We start from the raw sequence: 25732 nt of genomic DNA, 5'->3' as shown, positions 1-25732 counted from the left end.
TCAGGAAATGATAATTGTCTAAAGTTTAAGTTGGCTGCGGTTTATGTTCCCTTTCCAATAAACATTAAACTTCAGTGTTGCAGTGCCTCCCAACAGAAGCAATGCTACAGCCATTGGAAGAAGACTTAGAGAAAGAGTGGACTGCTGAGACCCAGCACTATGGAGGCACTGCAGGGCATAGGGCAGTGGTTCTGAAAGTGGCCCACAAGTCCACGAGGCCAAGATGTTCACATTGCACTGATGGCACAATAACAATGGTGCGTAAAACTTTCGGCAGCTTAGCATAAATCAAGGCAGGGACACCAATTATATTAGTAGTTACTGTATTCTTCACTGCCATGTACTTGTAATTTTAAAAAAGCCAGTTTCGTTTAAGGACGTCCTTGATGAAGAACAAGTGTTTTTAATATTCTGTGTGACAAAATGGGAAGTATGTATGTATACAATACTTCCGCTGAATATCAAACAGTGTATAATGGCCAAGGAAAAACGTTTCTGTAATTAAGTTCCCAGCTGAACCAGCCTTTTTCTTTTTCCTTCATGGAATACCATTTTTACTTAAAATAACAGCTGGCAAACAAAACTTACACACTCAAATACTACAAGATTTTTCTGAGGAGATAAGTGGTGCTATAGATGTGATTTTTTGATACCACCTAATAAAATGTGTCAACATTTGGATGATCACCATAACTCAGTGAAAGAATATTTCCCAAATGATCAAACTTAATGTTACAAAATCATACCTGGTTAGGAGATCCATTCAAAGTACAAGACAGACCAATGGATTTTAATGTAAGAGTATGGAAAGTTCACTGACATGTCTTCAGACTCCATCTTATAACTAACCTGTGAGGAACTACCATGTGTAGAGCTGTAGCACAGTTTCAAAGAAGAATGTCCACAATTACTCAAAAAGGCTATTAAAATATTCCTCCCTCACTGACTGCTCTGATACGAATCACAATAGAGGGTCTCACTCAGACAGAGCTGGGGCAGGGACTGGAAGGCAACAGCCCTGGGGCAAGGACAGGAGGGAACAGGAAAGTTGGTAATAGAGAACCCAGAGTTGAGAAGGGAGAGTGTTGACATGTCGTGGAGTTGTTAACCACTGTTATAAAACAATGTGTGTACTAACTGATAAGAAACTAGTTTGTTCTGTAAACCTTCATCTAGATTACAAAAAAAAATCCCTTTTTCAACGAGATATCTGTATAAGCCTGGACTGTTTTTGTATATTTGAGCCAAAACTATCTCAACAGACTGAATGCAAAAGCAGATGAGAATCTGGTTGCCTTTTATTAAGCCAGATAATAAAAATTTACAAAAATGTGTAACACTGTTATTCTTCTCACTACTTTCTGTTTTGGCATATAGTTATTTTCATAAAAATCTTATTTATATTAAAGTATAATAGGCATATTATTGTTATTTAAAAACAAAATAAACATATTTTAAGTTTAACTTTAATTTCTATATTGATAGATAAAACCCATACTTAAAAAAAAAAAGCTCTTGGGATCCTTGATAAGTTTTTAGTGTAAAGAGAAATTTGACATTTTTACAATGCAAAGTCTTTAACATTGACTACATTATTGAGATCACCACTTACTCGCTGTGTCACCTTGGACCCCTTTCCACTTCACCTTAGATGTTAAGTAACTTGCCATAGTCTCCCCGGTGGCAAGTGGTATAACCTTGCTTTGATCACCATACCAATTGCCTGCCTGCATCAACCTGATGACAGGAAGAACGTAGCTCTCTCACAAACCTGGGCATACATTCAGGCTTTTTCATTACAGAAGCATTAAGTCAAAAACAGAAGCTGAAAAATCTCTGGCAGTAGAAGATCGACAAACCATCATAACTGGGTCCAAATGTTGACACATTTCACTAGGTGGTATCACAACTGGGTCTACAGGACATTCTTAAATATGGCATGACCAAGGAAACAGGAACTCTGCTTAGTATATGGAACTCTTTGTTATAACAATGTTTGGGATCTTCACCTCCACAAGCCTAGTCTGCCCACACCTTCTAACCTCTATCCCAGAAAGTCAGGTACCAGAGCAAATTCAGACCAAAATGCATGAAGCTGAGGCTAAATGCACCAAAGGGCCCTCCATTAAGGAAGCAGGTATGGCAGGCCTACTTCGGTCTCTGGGGTTAGGACTGCCCAGCCTACAAACAGATATGGCTCCTCTAGACTAAACATCAGAGGGCTACAATTTCATATTTTTAACTTATGATAATTAGATAATCAACTATTTTATAAAACAGGAAAGGAAAGACAGGCAGAAAATATGTTCAACTTGAACAGTTAAGTAGGAAATACATTGTACCACCACAAAGGGTTTAGTAAGTGATTACTGAATGAACTGATAAATGGGCGAGTGAATGAAAGAAACATACCTGTACTTGTGGCAGGCTGACAGCTTGGTCTGGTGACATACGTTCAAGAGAGAACTCAGCTGAATAATTATTTAATATCTCTTTCAAATTTTCTATTTCTTCATCGCATTCATTAATCTGTTTTATGACTATCTATAAAGTACCAAAAAAAAAAAAAAAAGAATCTTGACATAAGAATTCAGGTCTAGATTAATGGTTATTTCCAGTGTCTAATCCTGTCTAGATTCCCTGGGTGGTACAAGTGGTTATTGCACTTGTCTGCTAACTGAGAAGTTAGAAGTTCAAGTCCACCTAGGCCTCAGAAGAACTGCCTGGTATTCTACTTCCTAATATTGAGCTATGAAAATCCTATGGAGTACACTTATACCTTGACAAGCTTGGGGTCGCCATAAGTTCAAATTGAATGGATGGCAATGGGTTTTTTAGAAAAAATTTTTATCCCCATCAGAAGTTCCAGTCAGTTACAACAAATATGTACCCAAGCAGTTTTCAATAGGAAATGGTGACTTAAATATAGAGAATGGTTTACAAAGCTGACACCTAACCTTACCCTACTAGATCCACGGCACCATGTTCAGTGCTTGGAGTACAGTTTGACATCCCTCTGCTCTTACGTACATCTAGGATAGTGAGCTTATTATTCTGGGAAGTATTTTAGGGCATGTTAATATAAAGTTGCTGAGTTTTATGAAATTACAGTGTGCCATGTATACCCCTGTAATACATATTCCCTGTGGGGCTTTCCACACAGGAAGGTCACGCTACTGACTTGAGATGAAAGAGCATGTGATTCAAGTCATTCTGACAGCAATGATTAATTTTCCCAGTCCAGCCAGGTCTCCACCTGGCACCCCTTGGGATCAGTGATAAACATTTTCTGAGCCAGAAGTTGAGGGATCAAGCTCAGTCTGAATTTGCAGAATAAAACAAAATTTATAAGAATGGTATCTGGAATCTAGTGTTAGGGGACTAGTAGAGCTTGAAACTACTTGTGAACTAAATGATATAATCAAAGTGTGAGCAAACACAAAAGGACACATACTGTATGATCCCACTTATATGAAACACCTAGAATAAGCAAATGTATAGAGACAAAAGTTTATTAGTGGTTGCCAGGGGCTGAAGAGAGAAGAAGATGGGGTTGTTGTTGTCATGTGCTATCAAGTTGATTCTGACTCATAGCAACCCTAGAGGTCACGGTAGAACTGCCCCATAGGGTTTCCAAGGAACGGCTGGTGGATTTGAACCGCTGACCTTTTGGTTAGCAGCCTGAGCTCTTAACCACTATGCCACCAGGGCAGTGTTTAAGGGGTACTGGGTTTTTGTTTAGAGTGATATTTGGAAAATGGATAGTGGTAATGGTTGCATAACATGGTAAATACAATTAATTTCACTATAGTGTACACTTAAAAATGGTTAAAATGGAAAATGTTCTGTTATATATATTTTAACACAACAATTTTTTTTAAAAAGTATGATAAACAATGATAAGAAAATTGACTTCAAATGAAAATCTAGCTACATCCTTGCTATGCTTCAAGATGGAGCAAAATGCCTTTTAAAACTATAAAGTTTCTGGCCAAGACAGAATTCTTCTTTGTATTTTCTTTAATATTTAACCATGATTTTAGCTGCAGGCTGGAAATGAATAAGTATGTTCGCTGCACACACCTGTTCCCCAGTGTTCAATAATGAGATACATCCCCTTACTTTCCCCAAGAGTAATTTCTCTCATTTTCTACAATAAGGATACTTCTAATACCTAATGTAGGAATTAAAAGAAATGTATCATATTCTAATGATTTTTATTACTACTGGCTTACTTAGCTTTGAAATGTATGAGGTGGTATCTGACTTCCACTAACACAATAAGATGGAAAATTTCAGTAGCACAGTTTGATACCTAACTTGGCACAAAATATAATTTCCTTTGCCATTTCCCCTTTTCTTTGTGTGAAGAAGCCACTTTAAAGCATAGGGTTGTTATTTTCTTTTCCCGGCCAGGAGACCAATAAAGAACAAAGAGATTAAAAATAATAGATCAAATTTTATATTCTTTCCTTTTTCTCTCTCTTTATGTTATTAAAAAAAATAATACATTGAGTAAAAAAGTACCAGACCTTTTTTCTCCCTGGGGTGTTAGTTAGGAAATGATGTCAGTTATCAGTAGCCAGGCCAGGCTCAAACCCGAGAGTAAAGTACCCTCAAGTCTTAGGAGAACAAAGAATGACCACCTAAAGTGTGACAGAAATTTAAGAGGTAGAAAGGTACAGCAGTTTTCTTATAACCAGGCAGTGGTCAGGAAGGGAAGAAAAATAACCCCTTCTCCTAAACGGACCCATCTAATCAGGACAAGCAGGATGGAAAGATCTACCAAGAGGCCTGGAAAGTCTGGAATTTAAGGCTCTTTCAGCAACTTTCTATTCTTGTGGAAGCAACTGTTGATCTAGGAATACAAACCAAAACAAAATGTAGTTTCTAATGATAACTCATAACTTGAGACTCCCTGATGTGGAGAATGATACCAGGAGCTTGGAAACTCTCGTTCTTGTCCTCTCTGTACACACACTGATCTCCACGCAGATGAACCCTGTGATCTTTTAGCAAGTCATTTAACCCTCTGGCACTCATCTTCTATGTAAGTGCCTGTTCTACCTGTATCACATGTTTGCCACAAAAACGAGTTTATTCACATGAAAGTGATTGAAACGTATACAGATCACTATGATAATGATCACTGTATAGGTCTGTCTGCCTCATGAGATTCCAAATGCCTTTTTCAGGTTTAAATCTTCCCACAGCACCTTACGCATGACCCCGTGGTACAAGGTTTAAGTGCTCAGCTGTTAATGGAAAGGCTGGTGGTTTGAACCCACCCAGTAGTGCCATGGGAGAAAGTCCTGGGGATCTGCTTCTGTAAAGATTACAGCCCAGAAAATCCTATGGGGCAGTTCTGCTCTGTCATGTGGCATCACCATGAGTTAGAACCGACTTGACAGCACCCAACGATGACGACTTTATCCACGTAGGACTTCAATAACTGTTAGCAGAATTAAACAGACCATAACCATGCTCTAACGTCTTCAACTAGAACAAGGATAAGAACTGAGAAAAATAACTCAGCCCCATTTGAGCAAGAGGAAATGCTCATGTGTCAAATGCAACCTCCTGGGTAGTGGTGTTGGGAGGGAACAAAAGAATCAACAAAGGCAGCATCTTATTGCCATGGGAATTTGATCTGCCCATTTACCAAAAACGAAAACATAACCAGCTTTGGCTGAACATTTTCATCAAATATGCTGTACGTCATCATACACTGCTCACCTTTAATAACTCATTTTCTTCTTGAGCCACATTTTCCAACAATTTTATATCTTGTAAAAGCTGATTTGTCCGCTGAAACACAGGCAGAGATTTAATTCCTGTCTGGGGTGACCTCAGTCCTACTTGATAAGACACTATCTCAGCAATGGTTTTCTTCATGGGATGTATATTTTCAAGTACAACCTTAATTATGTGAGGAAAAAAAAATGGCACATTAAAAAAAAAATGGCGGGGGGACAGCTAAATTTAATTTTTTGAATTGAAATACAGTGTAATTTAGCTTTTATAGTTTCAATTTTTAAACATTCCCTTAGTTCAGATTCAAAAGGACTATCATATCATTTGTGATCTGGTAATTAAAGGTCTTATGAAAGACTGGCTGGGGTTAAGAGTTACCTATCAACACTCATTTATTCCTTGGACAACCTTCCCTTCCCTCCCCTTCTCTTTCTCTCTCCCTGTAGAACTATTGTTTTACTTTGTGTATTATCACCAGGCAGTGAGCTACGTAAAGGCAGGTACTCCATCTTACTCACCTTCATGGCACCAACATCTAGCACATGGCGCTTATTGAATTGAACTCAACTGTTCTGTCAAATTTTATGGGCCCCAGATGTATGATATAATTATATTTGGCTTTAAGAATATCTGATCCATAGAAATCTGGATTTATATAACCCGTATATTAGAAGAGCTTATTTACTTTACTAAGTAATTTATATATATATTATTTCATTTAATCCTCACAACCACTCTGGGAGACAGGTAATCATGAGCTGCATTTCACTGGTAGGAAAACTGGGTTCAGCAGTTAGAAGACCCAGGCAAGTTTAAGTTGCAAGACACAGGGCTGGGATTAAACCCAGGGTGACTGATCCCAAGGCACATGGGTGACTGACCCCAAAGCACATATTCGTACTCATTAGGCTAAGGGGGAATGATGTTTGTCTGCTGCTTTAGTATGTTCCAACTCCTGTGCTAGGGGCACTTTATACAACTGTTCAATGCAATCACCTCATTGTCAATTTACAGGTATGAAAGACAGTCCAGGAAAAGTTAACTAATTGTTCCAAGTCACAGAGTCAGTAAGCAGTGTAGCCAGGACTGGAACCCAGGTCTCTCTGACTTAGATGCTCAAATTCTTGGACTATTGAACACCTGCATTTGACTTAAAGTCAAAACTTCCAAACTTTCAAGTTTAAGGAAGAAATCAACCAGAAAAAAAAAAACCTATAGGAAAATTATATAGATAGTACTATGAATATGATTTAAAATATGATTATTTATAGTCATTCAAATCTATTTCCCGGCCTTACTTTGCTGTTATTCCAGCAAGACAATTTTTTTTTTTTTTAACCACAGCACATTTTTACATATTTAAAAGTACTGTGAGAAAACACTTTTAATAATGATCCATGCTTACCTCCCCATGCTTAAGATGTTCTTCAGGTGAAAAATCAAATATTTCCTTTGACAACAGGATAGCTTTGATTTTTAAAACTCTTTTCTCCATTGATTTTACTTCAGTTTCAATAGCAACCACATCCTAGAATTTAAGCAACAATAAAACTCTCATGAAGTATATTAATAAATCTATAAAACACAGTTTACTGCCATTAACTCTGTTCACATATTTAACCAAAAAATGTTTGCCACTTGTTTCTCTTAAGAACTACCAAGTACTATAGACAATGTTGATGGTTTTCACTGAAAATGTTATTCTATTAATAGTGTGCCACACTATAAAGCATCGCTTATTCCGTGTCAAATTAAAGATCCTTCGAGAGCCAATTTTCAATTAGTCATACTATGACAGCAGAAACAGCATGAGTCCAAACCTTTTTTTTTTTTCTTCAGTAAGTTCTGAACTATCTACAAACTTACCTTTGGAATGTATTTAAACACCTGAATACACGTGGGCCTGGAATTTACAAATTTCTCACCACTTTAAATGAAATGATCAAGGCCCTCTTGGGGAAATATCACAGAAGCTGGAAGACTGACAGGATTTTCTTGTCAGTCCCCTAACGAACTGTTGCCATGCAGAGTCACTCAATTATTTCATAACCTACTCAGGTTAAATTAAACAATGGGTCATTTATCCAGTGGTTATTCTCTCAACCTCCAGAACCTGGCCAAGAACCTTAAAATGACGAGGCTGCAAAATACAAGTCAAAACATGTGCTGCAAAACCCACATACTGAAGCCCACTCACACTGTAACAGGACTTTCAGATCTTTACTTCAGAACTTAAGACTGGTGCTCTTCAACAACAGTAAGTTACAACTAACAATGAAGAGAATAAAAACTATACGGTAATAGACTAAGGGTTTCAAATTAAAGCAGTTTTAAGTCCTTCAATATAGAAAAAATATATATAACCTTATAGATCTGAAGCAAATGAAGCAGTAAGTACAGTAGCTGTTTATAGTGAGGTCTCCAAATTATGAAGCACAGTCAAATGACATTGAAATTATTTTCTGCATCATCTACTTAAGAAGGTATACAGAAGTACGCATTATATTTTGGGATGATTTCCATCAAAAATTATAAAAGCATTTTAAAAGTTTGAACTACGTATCAATAACACCAAGGATATTTATTTTAACAATCATTTCACTGAAGTTACCTAAGTGTGTAGGGAAAGTAATTAAGAAACAAAAAGTAAATCATTAAGAACTACACTTGTCTTTGCTATGTCACTCCATCTTTAAATAACTGCCTCACTTGTTTCAAGCAAAAATAAGAAAAATTGTTTAAAAATTCAGTGGCTTGTACACAGCAGGCCCTCAATAAATATTTGCTATTGGTGAATGAAGACTTGGGAAGTTATCTGTCTTCATTCTCTTTTGCTCACCCATGCTTTGAGTTCAACAATATGGCTGTCTCTCTGACAAAGGGAAAACACTGGATTTATTTGATCTAGATTCTTCCCCCTCAAAATAGACCATTTCTGGATTGAGAATGGGAATATGATTTCTTTGTTGTAGTTGTACCACAGGTTTGCAAAGTAAAGTAAAATACAATCCAAGAAATAAGATCATGATGAGTTTACCAAATTAAGTTGTCTTCATATAATTAGGAGCTAATTAGTAATATAGCTGTAATTTGCTAAATGAAATATACATTTAAAATAAGACATCATGTCTTCATAGTGCAAACTTACATCAGCCATTCGCTGAATCTGTGGAAGGCTTTCCATTATTTTTTGTTGTAACGCTGTTACTTGACTACTTAACTGCTGGACCGACTGTGCTAAGTCATCTGTTTCAAAAATTATTGACAAGTCTTCTAGATCTGAGAAAACTGAATATAAAAGATTGTACTTCTGTTCTGAATCTTCCAAAGCCATCTAGACAACAAGAAACAAGGACAGAAAAAAGAGACATATCAATATACTGACACATGTTGATATAAATTTAAGTAAAAAAAATTTAAATTTGTCTCAACATTCAAACTCTGTACTAATGCTGTTCATTTCCAGTTTTATAGTGAAAACACAGTATACTACTGTCAACGATGGTGGATGAATTTAAAGGTGTCTAGTCCTTGACTGAGGGTATCGGTGATTTAGAGGTCGCATTCTCACCTTCATGAAGAAGACCCAGGTTTGGTTACCTACTAGTGTATTTCACGTGCAGCCACCGCCCATCCTTCATTGGAGGCTTGTGTGTTGTTATGATGCTGAACAGGTTTCAATGGGGCTTCCAGACTAAGATGAACTAGGAAGAAAGGTCTGTCAAAAACCTCATGGATCACAATGGTCTGCTCCACAACTGATCAGGGGATGGCGCAGGACCAGGCAGTGTTTCGTTCCGTTGTGCACAGGGCAACCAGGAGTTGGGGGCCGACTTGATGGCAGCTAACAACAACTCCTTGACTATTCCTATTTTCAGTTATAGTGGTGGCTTGCATCAGCTATCTTGTATCTTATACAACGTAAACCTGCTCCTCTAGCCATCACTGACAGAGCCAGGAACACCTGACCCGCAGTCCACTCCTCTGTAATTCGGAATCGGGGTCAAAAAAGCCATTAAGGCTCTCTCCAACTGGCTGGACTTGGAATTTGGGGAAATGTGGGTTTTTGAGAAATAGATAAATGAAGTGGAGGTGAGAAATGAAGAGGGAGTCCTGAAGCTTGCCAGTCTTGATGCTAAGGTCCTCCTTAAGCCATTCCACAAGACAGCCCTCTATAAAAATCATTAAAATTCCTGAAGCTTGCTTGAGTTGATTTGAGTAACTTGATACCAAAAGAGTTCTATCTGATAAGACCAAATGAAAGTGAAAAATATTTATATTTAGAATTTCTTAGACATTCCTCCTTATCATTTCTTTTTTCTGAAACAATACTTAGAATGCGTTAAAGTTTAAAGATTTGAAAATGTCTTTGTCACCGATTGCAAATATTCAATCTACTAATGTAGTCTTCAAGTAATTCCATAAAATAACATGAGAAAGAACAGTTACATATACAATTTGTCTTATACAACTAGAACTGATCAGGTTATTCAGAATTTTATATTGTCCTTATTCAAAACCTTAGTAGGAAAAAACTTTTAGAAGCGATACTTAAAATAAGTGCTTTCTACCAAAAATACCATATAAAATAACATTAAAAAACATAAAATACTTAGGGATAAATTTAACAACATACATGTAAGATCTATACAGTGAAAACTACAAAACATTGTCGAGATAAATTAAAGAAGACCCAAATAGATGGAGAAATGTATCATGTTCCTGGATTGGAAGAGTCATTATGGTTAAAATGTCATTTCTCCCCGAACAGATCTATAGATTTAATGCAATACCAATACAAATTCTAACAAGACCTCTGTATAGATATTAACAAGCTGATTCTGAGATTTATGGAAGTACAAAAGACCTGAGATTAGCAAAACAATTTTGAGAAAGAAGAATACAGTTGTAGGACTCACACTACCTGATTTCAAGACTTACTATAAAGGTATAATAATCAAGACAATGAGTGCCAAATTGGTGAAGAAGTCACACCGATAAATAGAACAGAAAAGAGTGTGTCATGGATTGAATTATGTCCCCCCAAAAATATGTGTATCAATTTGGCTGGGCCATGATTCCCAGTATTGAGTGACTTCCCTACATGTTATAAATCCTGCATCTATGATGTTAATGAGGAAGGGTGGGCAGCAGCTGTGTTAGTGAAGCAGGACTCAATCTACAAGATTAGATTGTGTTTTGAGGCAATCTCTTGAGATACAAAAGTGAGAAGCAAGCAGAGAGACAGGGGACCTCATACCACCAAGAAAGTAGTGCTGGGAGGAACACATGTCCTTTGGACCCATGGTTCCTGCGTGGAGAAGTTCCTGGTCCGGGGAAAGACTGATGAAAAGGTAGAGAGACAGAAAGCCTTTTCCTGGAGCTGACACTCAGAATTTGAACTTTTGGTCTGCTTTACTGTGAGGAAATAAACTAATCTTTGTTAAGGCCATCCACTTGTGGTTATTTCTGCTTTAGCAGCACTAGATGACTAAGACAGAGAACAAAGAAATAGACCCACCGTGTACGTTTACCTAATTTTCAGTAAGGTGCCAAGGTAACTCAGTGAGTAACAAGTGGGGATACAACAATTACCAATATAGGAAAAAAAAAAAAAAGAACTTCGATCCTTACTTTAAACCATATACAAAAATTAACTCAAAACAGATTACAGATCTAACTGTAAGAATTAAAACTATAAAACTTCTAGAAGAAAATATGTTACTGTTAGGTGTCATCAAGTCATTTCTGACTCTTAGCAACGCTATGTACCACTGAACGAAACACTGCCCGGTCCTGCGCTGTCCTTATAATCCTTGTTATGCTTGAGCCCACTGTTGCAGCCACTGTGTCAATCCATCTCATTGAGGACCTTCCTCCTTTCCGCTGACTCTGTACTTTGCCAAGCATGATGTCCTTCTCAGGGACTGATCCCTCCTGACAACATGTCCAAAGTATGTAAGATGCAGTCTCACCATCCTTGCTTCTAAGGAACATTCTCGCTATACTTCTTCCAAGGCAGATTTGTTCGTTCTTTTGGCAGTCCATGGTATATTCAATAGTCTTTGCCAGCACAATTCAAAGGTGTCAATTCTTCTTCGGTTTTCCTTATTCAATGTCCAGCTTTCACATGCATATGATGCAACTGAAAATACCATGGCTTAGGTTAGGCGCACCTTAGTCTTCAAGGTGACATCTTTGTTGCTCAACACTTTAAAGAGGTCCTTTGCAGCAGATTTGCCCAATGTCATGCATCTTTTGATTTCTTGACTGCTGCTTCCATGGGTGTTGATGGTGGATCCAAGTAAAATGAAATCCTTGACAACTTCGATCTTTTCTCCTTTTATCGTGATGTGGCTTATTGGTCCAGTTGCGAGGACTTTGGTTTTCTTTATGTTGAGGTGTAATCCATACCGAAGGCTCTGGTCTTTGATCTTCATCAATAAGTGTTTGAAGTCCTCTTCACTTTCAGCAAGCAAGGTTGTGTCATCTGCATAACACAGGTTGTTAACGAGTCTTCCTCCAATCTTGATGCCCCATTCTTCTTCATATAGTCCAGTATCTCGGATTATTTGCTCAGCATACAGATTGAATAAGGTATGGTTAAAGGATACAACCCTGACACACACCTTCCCTGACTTTAAACCACTCAGTATCCCCTTGTTCTGTCCGAACAACTGCTCTTGATCTATGTACAAGGAATACACAGAGTCATTATACCAAAAAGAATTAGTCGACTTTCAACCATTTCAAGAGGTAGCGTATAATCAGGAACTGATGGTACTGAAGGAAGAAGTCCAAGCTGCACTGAAAGCACTGGTGAAAAACAAGGCTCCAGAAATTGAAGGAATATCAATTGAGATGTTTCATCAAACAGATGCAGCATTGGAAGTACTCACTCATTTATGCCAAGAAATTTGGAATACAGCTACCTAGCCAACTGACTGGAAGAGATCTATATCTATGACTATTCCCAAGAAGAAAATACAGAAGGAGAAAATCTTTGTGACCTTGAGTTAACAAATGTTTATTTAGTAGGACAAAAAAAAAAAAGAACTATAAAAGGAAAAGAAACTGAATTTCAGCAATATTATAAACTGCTTTTCAAAAGCTATTCTTAAGGAAATGAAAATGCAATTCATAGATGGACAGAAAATATTTTCAAAGCATACATCCAGAATAAACAAAGAACTCATAACTCAGTAAGATGAACAACTCCCAAAAAATGGGCAAAAATTGGACACTTCACAAAGGAATAAGCACATGAATAGATGTTCAAAATGACTAGTTGTTGAGACATGCAAATAAAACAATGAGATACCATCCATTAGAACAGCTAAAACAGAAAAGACAGACAATATCAAGTGCTGATGAGGATATGGCACAAACAGAACTGACATTTTTGGTGGGCTTGAAGAATGGTACAGCTGCTTTGGAAAACATTCTGGCAGTTTCTTAATTAAACATACATGTATTATAAAGGTCAACAATTCTACCCCTAAGCTATCCACCCAATGAAATGAAATGAAATGAAAACATACGTCCACATGAAGTTTTGTATATGAATGTTCAAAGCAGCTTTGCTCATAATAATAAACGTTGTGGTAGGCAGCCTCTATAATGGCCCCCAATAAGCCACACCTCCTGGCATCCAGACCCTTGTAATCATCTCTCCTTGAATGTGGGCTGGGCTTAACTGATTTATTTCTAAATAAGAAATATGGCAGACATGATTGGATGTCAGTTCCAAGATTAGGGTATAAAAAAGACTGTGGCTTCTGTCTTGGCAGCTCTTTAGCTCTTGCTTGGACTTTTCATTCTGACAGAAGCCAGCTGCTATGCCATAAGGCAGCCTTGTGGACAGGCCCAAATGCGTAAGCCCAGAAAAGATTTCTGAGACCTGTCAGCAGCCATGTGAATGAGCTTGGAAGTGGATCGTGCCCCTCTCCGTATCTAAACCAAACCTGCAGATGAGATTGAAGCCTTGGTCAACAGTTTAACTGCATCCTCATAGAGACCCTGAGCTAGAGGCACCCAGTTAGGCCGTGCCTGGATTCCTGACCACAGAACCTATGAGATAATCACTGCTTGTTGTTTAAAGCTACTAACTTTTGGGGTGAATTGTTACACAGCAATAAATAACTTAAATCCCCAATGTGAAAACAACCCAAACTGCCTTATTTCCATACAATGGAATACTATTCAACTATCAAAAGAATGATCTGCTGATACATATAACAAGCTGGATGAATCCCAAAAATACTATGCTAAGAGAAACAAGTCACGCACAAGAAGATACACACCACAGGATTTCATTTGCATGATATTCTAAAAAACACAAAGCTACAGAGATAGAAAGCATATCGGTGAGTGGTTGCCTGGGGCTGGGGGTAGGTGAAAGGGGACTGACTGCAAAGAGGCATGAGGAACTTTCTGGGGCGATGGGGATGTTCTTATGTGGATGGTGGTGGTGGTTACACAACTCTACGTGTTTATCGAAACTCATCTAACTACATTTATACGGCGTATTTTATTGTATGTAAATTCTGTTTCAATAAAGTTGATTAAGAAAGCTTTTTCTTATTATAAAATCACACTCTATGCTTCAATCATTCTTAATTATAGCAGCAGTATTTGTGGAATCATCATTAGGTTATAATACCCTGTTTTAATAAACACAATCCAGGTAGAAAGCTATAGAGCAATTAACACAAACTTTCAATTTAAACTTTAAAGCTTAGTAGAGAGATTTGAAACTTACTTTAAGTGTCATTTGAAAAATCAATGCCTGCCAATGCTAGAACAAACAGGAAAAGGTATCGTCAAGTAGGGTGACTACAGGGATAAAATGAGGTATTCACATATGACTAGGTATTGGGGACTCGGTATTTTATTAGGCTGGTCCTCTGGAGATACATCCTTGGGAAACGTAACTGCATCTTCCCACGTCCCTAATTCTTCTGCTCAGTGCCGGGTCATAAACAGAGCCCAGCAATTTGAAACGTCCTGAACAGTTGGAGAGACACTGTCATACTTTTACAATTGTGTCAGCAGAAGGTAACAAAAGTTCAGCTGCTTTCACCTGAGCTCACTTTTGTATGGTTTTGTTTTTTTTCAAACTCATAATGAGCATATGAGGAAAAAAAGCATTTCCCTCTTCTATCTTGGCAAACTCCTTACAAACGGTGAATCGTAGAAATGATGAAAGAGAAAAAGATGACATGCTTGAGAGATGTGGCCGAGGGGACAAAAGAAAACCACAGGTAAGAGGAAGGAAAAAAAATAAGTGAAAATGTAGCATCTTTACCACTGCTAATATAGGAAAAAAATGTGCCCCCAAAATCTCACACATCAAGGAAGTATGAAGTCAGCGGCTGACTCAGGAATATATCATGCCATTCTAAAGATATAAACGTGAGCTGGATCAACTTTGAGGTCTGATTGCTGTAAAAATTGTTATAAAATAAACCTTTTTCAAAGGCATTTTTTCTCATGGCTAAATGGTAAGAGAGAAGGGAAATATGCCTTTACCAGAAAACTAGAGGCGGTATTCAGTGCTGGGAAGATCATAATATTCATACTCGTACCCACACTTAAGGGTGCAGGGAGGTTATGCAGTTCATGTAGGCTGGGAGATTGGGGGGCTTCGGGGCCGCCTTTGAATTTTGTCAACCACAATCCTTCAACACCATCTAGTGCAACATTCTTACTCAAAGATGGGGGAAACTGACCCATGGTGAAGACATTAACTACGCAAAGTCTTGAAGTCGTTATCAGGATGGAAAGAACCAGACCCTGGTCTCCCAAATCCCTGTCTCATGCCTTCCACTCTCCCAAGCTTCCTTCTGGCGCTTGGCATGGTTGGAGGTAAGGTCACGTTTTGGGAAACGGTAAAAAAAAAAAAAAAAATCACCATGGTGATCAGCTAAGCCACTATTAAATACATTCTGTGACTCCCAGAAACCATCAAAAGAGAGCACGTACCTGCAGGGCGACAGCATGCTGACTTGGTGTCCTTGAAGAGTCATAGTCTGCATGATTGGCAAGCAAACGACTGGTATTTTCTATCCAAACTTCAGTGCTTTTCAAAAGGTCATTATATTCCTCCATCTTAATTGTGGCCTGTGAAAGAGATGCAGTGCTAAATTTGCCCTGAAGCCTTTCACTTGAGTTGAATGATTCTTGAATGGAGAATTGCTGTTAGCAGTGGTGTGTCAGGCCTTGCAGGTTCTCCCGAGGCTGAAGCCATTTGATCATCCCCTCCAGGTTTTGATCTTTCCAACATTTAAGACTAATACTGACCATAGCTGGAAAGGATTTAAGAAATTCTACCCCAACCTTTGCCTCGGCAAGGGTTCCATGTAGTCTGGGATTACTTGGAACTAATCTTCATTTGGTGCTTCATTCCGAAAACTGGATTTGTACTTTGTCCTTCTGCTCTAGGCCTTGTCTTGTAATGCCCTGGTTCCCCTAAGACTAGAATCCTGTCTTTCTCTTGCTAGACCACATACCCGACTGACTCACCCACCTATGACCCCTATGGGGTAGGGAAAGTTTATCTTGTTCCTTTGTTCCTGAATGACAGTCTTGTTGCTTGCTCCCTCTCCAGACTCCTGAGGTTGCCTGCCCTAAATTCCATTGCTGGTTTTCATTCGGAAACCCTGGTGGTGTGGCTGGTTAAGTGCTACAGCTGCTAACCAAGAGGTTGGTAGTTTGAATCCTCCGGCACTTCTTGGAAACTCTATGGGGCAGTTCTACTCTGTCCTATAGGGTCGCTATGAGTTGGAATCGACTCAGCGGCACTGGGTTTGGTTTTTTTGTTGTTTTTTTGTTTTGGTTTTCATTCACCTACTGGGAAGCACGATGCTTGCCTAGGCTCCCAGCTTTTGGATACTTAGCTCTTGTGGTTGCCCAATCAGATTTCTGCCTGTTCTGGCAGTGACATTGTCTCCTCAGTGCTCACCTGAACCTATCTTGTAGCTCTGGCTTCAGGTCCTATAACTGGCAAGTCAAGGCAAACTCGTTGTTTCTCTACTTTTTTGTTTGAAACCCATCTCAATGCCACCACATGTCCGGTAGCTACCATGTGTTATGGCGTACCTTATTTAACTGTGAGGTTCTAGTCTCCGCTCTCTGTGATACTTGCTGATACTGCTGGAAGGGGATCATCAGATTATCCATCCACTCTTGGGCCTGTCCTGGGTCCTGTTCAACAATGTCCTGAACTTCAGAATCCAGTTCATTTAGCTTAGAATGCCAGAGATCTAGCTCATCCCACATTTTCTGGAGAAGGAAACCATAAGTCAATTTGAATGAAGACGTCATGGTATATTATGTTCAATCCTAGTTTTCACATGGCATTTGCCCTTGTAAATGCTATCAAAACAACCTCGCGGGCACAATTTTTCATTTATACCTAGCAACCACTAGTGATTCAAACTGAAAAGCTCCTTTTCTGAGCTCTCTTCCTCTCTCTGTATTCTGAGTCAGAATTAGCAGTACAGGAGCAGAAAGACCTGGGCACTTCCAGAGGTGAATGACAGCTGACTAGGTCAACAGAGCCCTAACCTATCAAGAGTGATGAGGGGACATTACGTTTAAAATAGGCTTGGATAAACACTGCATTTGCCTAGAAGACAATTTCTTTTAAAAACAAAAATAAAGCTAATAACTGCTCTGACTCAGAATTAATTCAGTGGCAGAAAGTTCTAGCCACATGTATTAGAAGCAACAGCTTTTGGCTAAAGAAGCCAACAGGTTTGATTCAAATCTGAAATTGAGTGGGTAGAGAAAATATCCCAGGTAAGATATTTAATTTTTATTCATCATTTGCTTAAACACAGGAATATCTGACTAAGTTCCTCTGATTATTAAGAGTCCAAGATTTTGTTCAAAGGTAATGATCTATTTTTAAGAGCTCAGGCTGCTGACCAAAAGGTCAGCAGTTTGAATCCACCAGCTGCTCCTTAGAAATTCTATGGGGGCAGCTCTACTCTGTCCTTTAGGGTTGGTATGAGTCGGAATTGACTCAACGGCAAACCATGAGCACCACAAATTTCTATTAGGATATTTCCTTAAAATATAGATTAGAATCAAAACGCTTTCCATATGCAGGAGTTTCCTTGAGAACTGAGAGGTAGAATTTTATGTATATGTACAGTTTTACCTAAGATATTACGTCCTAAGATGCTTTACAAGGGAAATAAGTTTGGAATTTCTTTTTTCTTTGTTTTCTTTCATAGTCTAAATAAAAGCTGTTAATACTTTTCATATCCTAATGAATTGTTTTTATATCAGTGTTCCAAGATAATATTCTTTCTTTACTTATAAAAAGGCTAGTTTCACAATCACAGGCTCTCACGAGTATGGGCATATTCCTACCATGCAAAAACTGAGAACAATTCTTAAATGCAACATTCTCCACGAAGTCTCCGCAGGGTGACACCCAAGAGAATGCACTTTGTGGATCTGGTCTAGGGTCCGTGTGTGTCAGAATAAACTAAAGACTACACCTTGCAACGTTTGATGAACTACCAAATGTTGAAGGGAGTTAAAGGAGGAAATTACCTTTTGAATTTCATGAGCTTTCTCAATGTTTTTGCTTTTCTGCTGTAACATCTTTTCAACATTATGAAGCCCACTATTAATTTCCTCTATTTTTTGACTCATTGCATATGACGGTGAGCTTTTCAAGACTTCGTTGCTAATCTGTTACAAAGGAAGATAGACACACTGGAGTTAGAGATGTTTTTTGCACTCAAACAATTAAAGGGGTACCCACTCTGCTATGCAATTTTACTTATAAAAATTTTTTTAAGGACGGCAGTGGAGGGAGGAGTGCCAAACTGGCTAATGTGTTAATGTGAAAGTAGATTAGCAGACTAGAAAATGGAAGCTGTGCTGACCTGCCTTTTTAAATCCAATATAAAATAAATAAATAAAACAAACACACAAACAAAAATTTGTTGAATGTAATCTAGGATACATGTTGCAGATGTGTGCTGCATTCGGCAAAACTACTGAGTGTTCCAAACATGCCCCAATGGGTCAAATAACGTAAAAGAGATCTTGGGAGATAAATTATTTATTACATAATCTCTCTATGAGAAAATCTTCTGCCCAGATCTATTTCCAATAAAACCAAACTTATACTCGAGCTGATAAAAGAAAATCTAATTGCCACCTTCATATTCATTTGGGTGAAATAATCTTCTAAAACTAGCTACTTCTTGAGGAGGCACAGAGCTTAAATTCTCTCTGTGTGAACGTTCAAGTGTCTGTTTTCACAGCAATCAGAAATCTAGCTGCTGACCAGTGTAACTTTTTTATCTGAATGATTTTCTTAAGAAAATAACTTGGGCTAGGAAAGATAATAAATGAATGTTGACTGTATCCTTTTTCAAATACCTGATTAGTTTGTGTTCTTGTTTTTTCAAGCTATGTTGATAAGGCTTTCTTCAGGCAGCCACTAAATAACCAAACAATACTTTGTCCTTTTGTATGATTCTTTCAACTCACGAAAGAACCACTGTATCTACACAGATAGCATACGGATACAGAAGCTGAAACAGGCTAAATGACTTGCTTATGGTCATATGTCAAGGCAGTGTTTGAACTTGTCCTGAGAAGCCCTGAGGCTGCAGATTCAATCCCAGGCACTGTCAGAATGCCAGACTCTTGATACTTCTATATCATGTTTTTGTTCCACAGATCATACCACAGTCAAGACTAACTGAACAACAACAACAAAAAATCCCATTTTGACCCTGTATTAGTTTTCTATTGCTGTGTGACATATTACCCACAAAGCAAAGTTTTCTGAATTCTGGGCTATTATTCTCTGGCAGAAATTAATATCATTTAGCTACATTAGAAGAGACCATGACTTAGAAGAAACAAGGAGCCATCTGAATTATACAGAATACTATGTTTCCGTTGACTGGATTCTTGATCTTCCTTCTGGTACATCAAACAACAATCAGTTGCTGTTTGCTACAAATATACAATTATGGTACGGCTGAAATTTTCAACCCTTAATTTGAATAACTGATTTTGATTATTAATTCACTTTGGGGGGATTTTGATAAGAAATAGTCACGAGAACAGTATTTAACTTCTCTCAAAACATTTAATATTCTCTTAAAACAAAATCAATAGTACGTGACCCTTGAGAAAGTACCTTACAGCAAATTTTCTTGTGTGTTCAATCTATAAGATTTGCTACACGTACACATTATTTTACATGTTTTTCACATGGGTTAAATTTTCCTCAGCAACCTCTCACAGAAGTTAAAGATGGAGTCTAGCAACTGTTTGAAATCTGATTTTTTTGTATACATTTAAGATGTATTTTACTTTATCAAGTCATATTAGTACAACTTGTTATATAATAATTAGCTATATTAGTATTACTCTAGAATTCTAGGTTTCAAAAGCAGTGCAAAAATCCTTCTGTAGATGCGGACTAAATAGAACTTTGTTCTGTTAGATTTGGGCTGCCTTTTTCCAATTCTGTACATTGTCTTGCTATAAACTCCTATCTCTCCAGTACTATAAAACATCTACCACCCTTTCTTCAAATCTGGCTTTTCGGGTATAAAGATGTGCCCAGGTAAGCTTTGTGAGAATTTGATCATTATTAAGGCAGTCTCTGAGCTAAGTGCTATTCCTCGTGAGTAGCGAAATTTGTGTTCTTATTGCCCTTGGTTGCAATTTCAAAATGTTCAGAGTATATATGTCTTAAAGTGGTTCGACGGTAAAAGATAATAGCAGAATAAAATATGTCTCTACTTTAAAATGCAAGAGAAGAAAAACATCCTGAAAACTAAAAATAGATTATCTAATTCTGTTATCTATCGCACTTATTTAGTACACCTTCAACTCAGATATTCATTACACAACACTGTTACTTAACTCTTTACAGGTATAACTGGAATCAGGAAAAATGAAAATGTGATTATTAACCGATATTTTCTTCTCTATTTATTCAACCCCATAAATAACAACACTAACACAAACATCATTATTACCTTCTCCTCTACGTCTTCTAAAGCTTTTCGGCATTCTTCCATCTGGGATTCAATCTCTGCAGGGACTATGGTATACATTTCAGAATACTTGATTCGCAGTTTTTCCATAATATCCTCAAAAGTTAGCTTCTCTTTCTTCAGAGTGCTTTGAAGCTCCTAAGAACATCAAGAGGGTTTCAATACTCACAGGACAGGGAAAAAGTTTACCTCTAAAACTGAAAGCAGCTTTCTAGAACATCCTATGATTTAAATGACCAAACTTTGCATGACAAAACTTCACTATTGATACAAGCTGATTAAACCAGAGAGATACTGAATTTAGTCAGATGATGCCTTCTAATTTGTAAGAGTTAAACTTGATACCTTTTCAGAGTGTCAAACCATTGTTGTGGAAAGACATTACAACATCTGCTTCTAAAGTACCTTGACGATTTCATTGTCTCTCAGTCCCAGTCCTGATCTAAAAAGCTGCAAGTAGCAAAAGTTTCAAAGAAGTATCTTTTTTTGTTATTAACTTGTTGCCATTTCTGCTTCTTTCTACATTATCATCACAATGATTCAAGGCCACTAAAAGCCCTGTGCTTGAAGCAGAAGTGTCTGCTTTCACGTAATGAGACAGGCCAGCCGAGCTCAACTTCTTTCAAAAGGGAGGGTTCCGGTTCCATGCAAAGAATGTACATTTTAGGAGATAAAAGAAACCTGAACAAATAGTCTATTAGTTGTGGCCTAGAAACAAAATCTGATCCACGTTCTCCTGCACTAATTATAAAGGAGAAACTCATTTGTTTGAGAAAGTTTCCCAAAGATCAAGTGGAAAAGTACTTCTTGACTTTACTACAGGCTTTTTTTTTTTTTTTTACAGTAGTTGTTCAGTAGCATTATTTGTGTTAATGGATTGAATCACTGCACTGAAGAATGTAATTTAAATGACTCTGTGATGTGTCACTGTTTTTCTTTTCTTAATCCCCAGCAGACAGCAAATCTATAGAGGGAAAGTTCAAGAACAATGCCATTCAGAAAAAAAGGGGAGTTAGAGGTATAAGTATGATCCTGTTTTAGCTAGACCTGGTCCAACACTACAGGACTTCATTCAGAGCTGTACAAAGATGGCTTTCCATGAAGATTGGTTCTGCGAGTTTACTTTTTCAATATTTAGTGACCAAAAGCTCTGGTTAACAACAGCTTATGACTTTTAAATAAATGTCCAAATGTCATTTTTGGCTGTTACCATAGGACGAAATGAGAAAACCAGTCATTCTGAAGAAATGAGTTCCCAAATGACAATGTGTGCACAGCCCGTATTAGAGTTATAAGACGCTGTGACCCGCTAAAGCGAGTAGTTCATTACGCCAGTCAAACGGTCTGAGGCTCCTGTCCACCAAATGCAGTTGTCTTGACTAAACGGGCTGCTTGGTGTAGACTGGCCAACCTTCCCAACCTGGTCTCTGCTCTGTTGTCTGTCCTGCAGCCACACTGATCTTCCACAGTTCTACCTATATCATGCCACAGGGCCTTTATACGTGCTTTCCTCTTGCCCTGCATGACTCCCCTCACTCTAGTCACCAAGTTACCTCTGCACCAAGGACTTTGGATACAAGATTGTAAACCTGTATCATCAACATTGGTAGTTCTTTCCTCACCTGCAACTGTTCTGTCTTTTCTGGGTGATCCTGTAATTCCATAACTTGAAAGGAAGTCCGTTGAAATAAATTCTTCAAAGCCATTATTTCTTTTTTGACAGAATGTCTTCCTTGGATTTCAGTCTGTACCAACTCCTTATTTTTTTGAACTTTCTGAAAAAGCCTAAAATAGAGCATTGAAATAACAAAATTGTTTTTCTATCCTGATCTCCTGTAAAATAAAGTTTTAGTCCAATAATTAATAAAATGTCTGCACAGCTCAAAAAAGATTTTTTCCTAATAGAAAAACACCAGTTTTCAATGATTTATATATATACACAAACATATATAAAATTCTATCACTTAACCAAAAATTTCTCCAAACGTTCATCCAAAATTATCTTCTTTTCATACTTTACATCCCAATTGTCATCTCTGTCCAACATTTTCTCCCCCTTGAGTACACCTAAAAATGACTTGGAGATGTGAACTGAGTTATGGGTGGGCTTTGGGAGGATAAACAACCCCATCAGCCTTTTTCATCTTTATTCAACCTCATTTGCTGTAGACGTAGTCACCCATGGTGTGATGGGAGTCTTTTAACTCCACCCAATTGATTGGGTGGGACTGTGCAAATAAGGTAATTGTGACCCACCAAGGGGATTGGTCAGTTTTATCATCCCACTGGGCTTGAAATGAGCCATCCCAGAGGTGGGACGAGGGTATCCCAATCACCAAGGAAAACAACCAAGAGTGGAATGCACCCTTTGGACCCAGGATCTCTGTGCTGAGAGAGAGTAGGGTGCCCCTGGGCACTTAGTGGAGCTAGATTTGCTGAGCACCTTCAGCTGAGGCTTAATTGCAGAGTGGGGGTGCTTCTGGGCACTTATCAGCAGAGCTAAGAGAGCTTTGAGAGAGGCATGCCTGCAAGCAGAGCTAAAAAGTGGCTGTCCTGATGGAAGAACTGTACCCTGAGCATTCCTGAACCTGAATTGTAACCTGTTACTTCCCTAATAAACCCCATAATCATGAATCTTGTCTGTGAGTTCTGTGTGGCCATTGCAATGAATTATAAAGTCCAGTAGATACGCAGAGATTGTCGTAGGAGAGACAGTTGGTGTCAGAATTAGTAAAGACAGTGGAGAGAGAAGGTATGTCTGACTGCCGCCTCAGAGGAATCAGCTTTGGGCTGTTGATCTTGATTCTCCTTCCCTCTTGTGAAGTTAGAGGAGGTCAGACGCTGCCCCCCATGCTGCTTTTACATCACCAGAAATCCTAAAGTTGAAACTTCTTTACTCTCATGTGTTGTGTGAGTTTAAATTTTCTCTCGGGGGCTGTTGAATAAATATTGCTAATCATTAAATTATTAAATTCTTTGGCTCAATGATTCTACTAAGCATCTTTCTCAATGAAATACTCACAGATGTAGACATTCAGGCATAACAATAGCCACTGCAATGTTTTTATGAAAGTAAAAAAAAATTACAAATAACTTAAAGGTTCTGTATTAGGGAACCGGTTAAATAAATTATGACATATTTACATGGTAGACTATAAGATCGCCATGTTTTTAAAGAATATTTAATGGCACAGGAAATGCACAGCATGTGGTGATAAATGACTCAGCATAATAGACATAAGTATGATCTTAACCTGTTTAAAAATATAATCATAGAGAAAAAGATGAGAGGGGATACAGAGAAAGCACTGGAAGCGATAGTTGCTGAGTGGTGAAATTAAAGATGAATTTTTATTCCCAGCTTTATAATTTTCTACATTATCAAAATTTTCTATAGATTATGCATTACTTAATTACAAAAACCGCAAACATTAATTAAAAAAAGAAATGTGAAAGATAGTCATCCTTAGCAATACCAAGATAGAGAGCCTGAGCTTGTGTTAATTATGGTTATTAGTCTTTTCCATCCATTTTTATACCAATCGGTGTTTACTCAACTCAGTTCTGTCATCTCATCTGTTATTATTCTATAAAATCTTGACATTTTCTAAATTTAGTATTTTCTAAATTTTGAGCCTGAGTCACCAAATGCATTTCCTTAATAGTTTTCATAACTGATTCTTACTGGATACACCGTTCTTTCATAGATGCAATCTCTTGAAATGCTGGAATAGTTTCCATAGGCCTTAAGTCTTCAGGAACGTTCTGGATACTTTTTACGCGCTGAAAAAGTAGGGTTAATAACAGCTGCTGCTTCTCCACATTCTCTTCATATTGGCATAGGCAGTCTAGCAACTCAGAGAGCTCCTCTGTGGTGGCTGCTTCTTTTGTTTTGGAAATTTCAGGCAGTTCTTCTTGAAGATTATCTAAGATAATTGCTTCTCTTTCAATCTAATTCAATAAACGAAGAAAGAGAACTAAAATAAGTCAAATATACTCTTACCATTTTAGGACCTAAAATAATAACTTGTCAGCACTAATTTTTTATGTTAGCTCTTCAAAGGGTTCTCAGCATCATATCCTATGAGCCAACTCCGACTCATAGCAACCCTATAGGACAGAGTAGAACTGCCCTATAGGGTTTCCAAGGAGTAGCTGGTAGATTCGAACTGCCAGCCTTTTGGTTGGCAGCTGAGCTCTTAAGCACTGAGCCATCAGGGTTCCAGTGTCACATCCTAGTACAATGTAATATGTGTTTTTCTATATTTGGAAACATTATTCCTCTACAATCAGAATCCCGTAGTTCCCAATTATTGATCACATGATTAAAATGATGTACGTCTCCTTTAGATTTCAGTTGGATAAAGCAATATTTCTCTTGAGATACCCACAGGGAGTTAGAATGAGCTCCGCTAAACTGCCTCCACTAAGTATCACAGGCTGGACAGTTACTAGACTTGTAAATTTTTTCCAGGTCTCTTTTCATTCCTCTATGCTCAGAACAGTAAGTCTAATAGATCCTAATTACTTTGAAAACCATGAAAGGAAAAGCAGCCCAAATTACTGAACCAATCAAGTATTTACTAACCACAAATATGTTTGCTTTTTTTTGGTTTTAATATGGGCAAGGAGCCCTAGTGGTGCAGTGGTTAAGAGCTCAGCTGCTAACCAAAAGGTTGGCAGTTTGAATCCACCAGCCACTCCTTGGAAACCCTGTGGAGCAGTTCAACTCTGTCCTATAGGGTCACTATGAATGTGAATCACCTTGACGGCAATGGGTTTGGTGAGCTTGGAATAAGGGCATAGGAGCCCAGGTAGCTCAGTGGTTAGATGCTCAGATGCAAACTGAAAGATCGGCAGTTTGAACCCACTAGCCACTCCGTGGGAGAAAGATATGGCAGTCTGCTTCCATAAAGATTTACAGCCTTGGA

The 25732-nt window shown here is 38.0% G+C and overlaps 1 protein-coding gene across 8 annotated transcripts in view; it reads right to left on the bottom strand.

Annotated features, from left to right (window-relative positions):
* The window catches only part of SYNE2 (spectrin repeat containing nuclear envelope protein 2), a 378879-nt gene that overhangs the window by 127228 nt on the left and 225919 nt on the right, over positions 1–25732 (bottom strand). For 7 of the 8 annotated variants that reach the window (XM_064292573.1, XM_064292575.1, XM_064292574.1 and 4 more), the window contains exons 52-62: positions 24487–24752; positions 22424–22586; positions 20784–20939; positions 18322–18462; positions 16855–17037; positions 15739–15876; positions 14516–14551; positions 8903–9088; positions 7160–7282; positions 5737–5919; positions 2413–2544 (exon numbers count right to left, since the gene is read on the bottom strand). In XM_064292573.1, coding sequence (XP_064148643.1) covers positions 2413–2544; positions 5737–5919; positions 7160–7282; positions 8903–9088; positions 14516–14551; positions 15739–15876; positions 16855–17037; positions 18322–18462; positions 20784–20939; positions 22424–22586; positions 24487–24752 — 1707 coding nt within the window. The remainder of the gene's footprint in view (positions 1–2412; positions 2545–5736; positions 5920–7159; positions 7283–8902; positions 9089–14515; positions 14552–15738; positions 15877–16854; positions 17038–18321; positions 18463–20783; positions 20940–22423; positions 22587–24486; positions 24753–25732) is intronic. The other variant, XM_064292577.1, reaches the window with a different exon arrangement.

This window comes from Loxodonta africana, chromosome 10 (assembly GCF_030014295.1).
Source record: "Loxodonta africana isolate mLoxAfr1 chromosome 10, mLoxAfr1.hap2, whole genome shotgun sequence".
NCBI classification, from domain to species: Eukaryota; Metazoa; Chordata; class Mammalia; order Proboscidea; family Elephantidae; genus Loxodonta; species Loxodonta africana.
The sequence above is the reverse complement of the archived record's forward strand: the minus strand, read 5'-3'. Positions and strand labels throughout refer to the sequence as shown.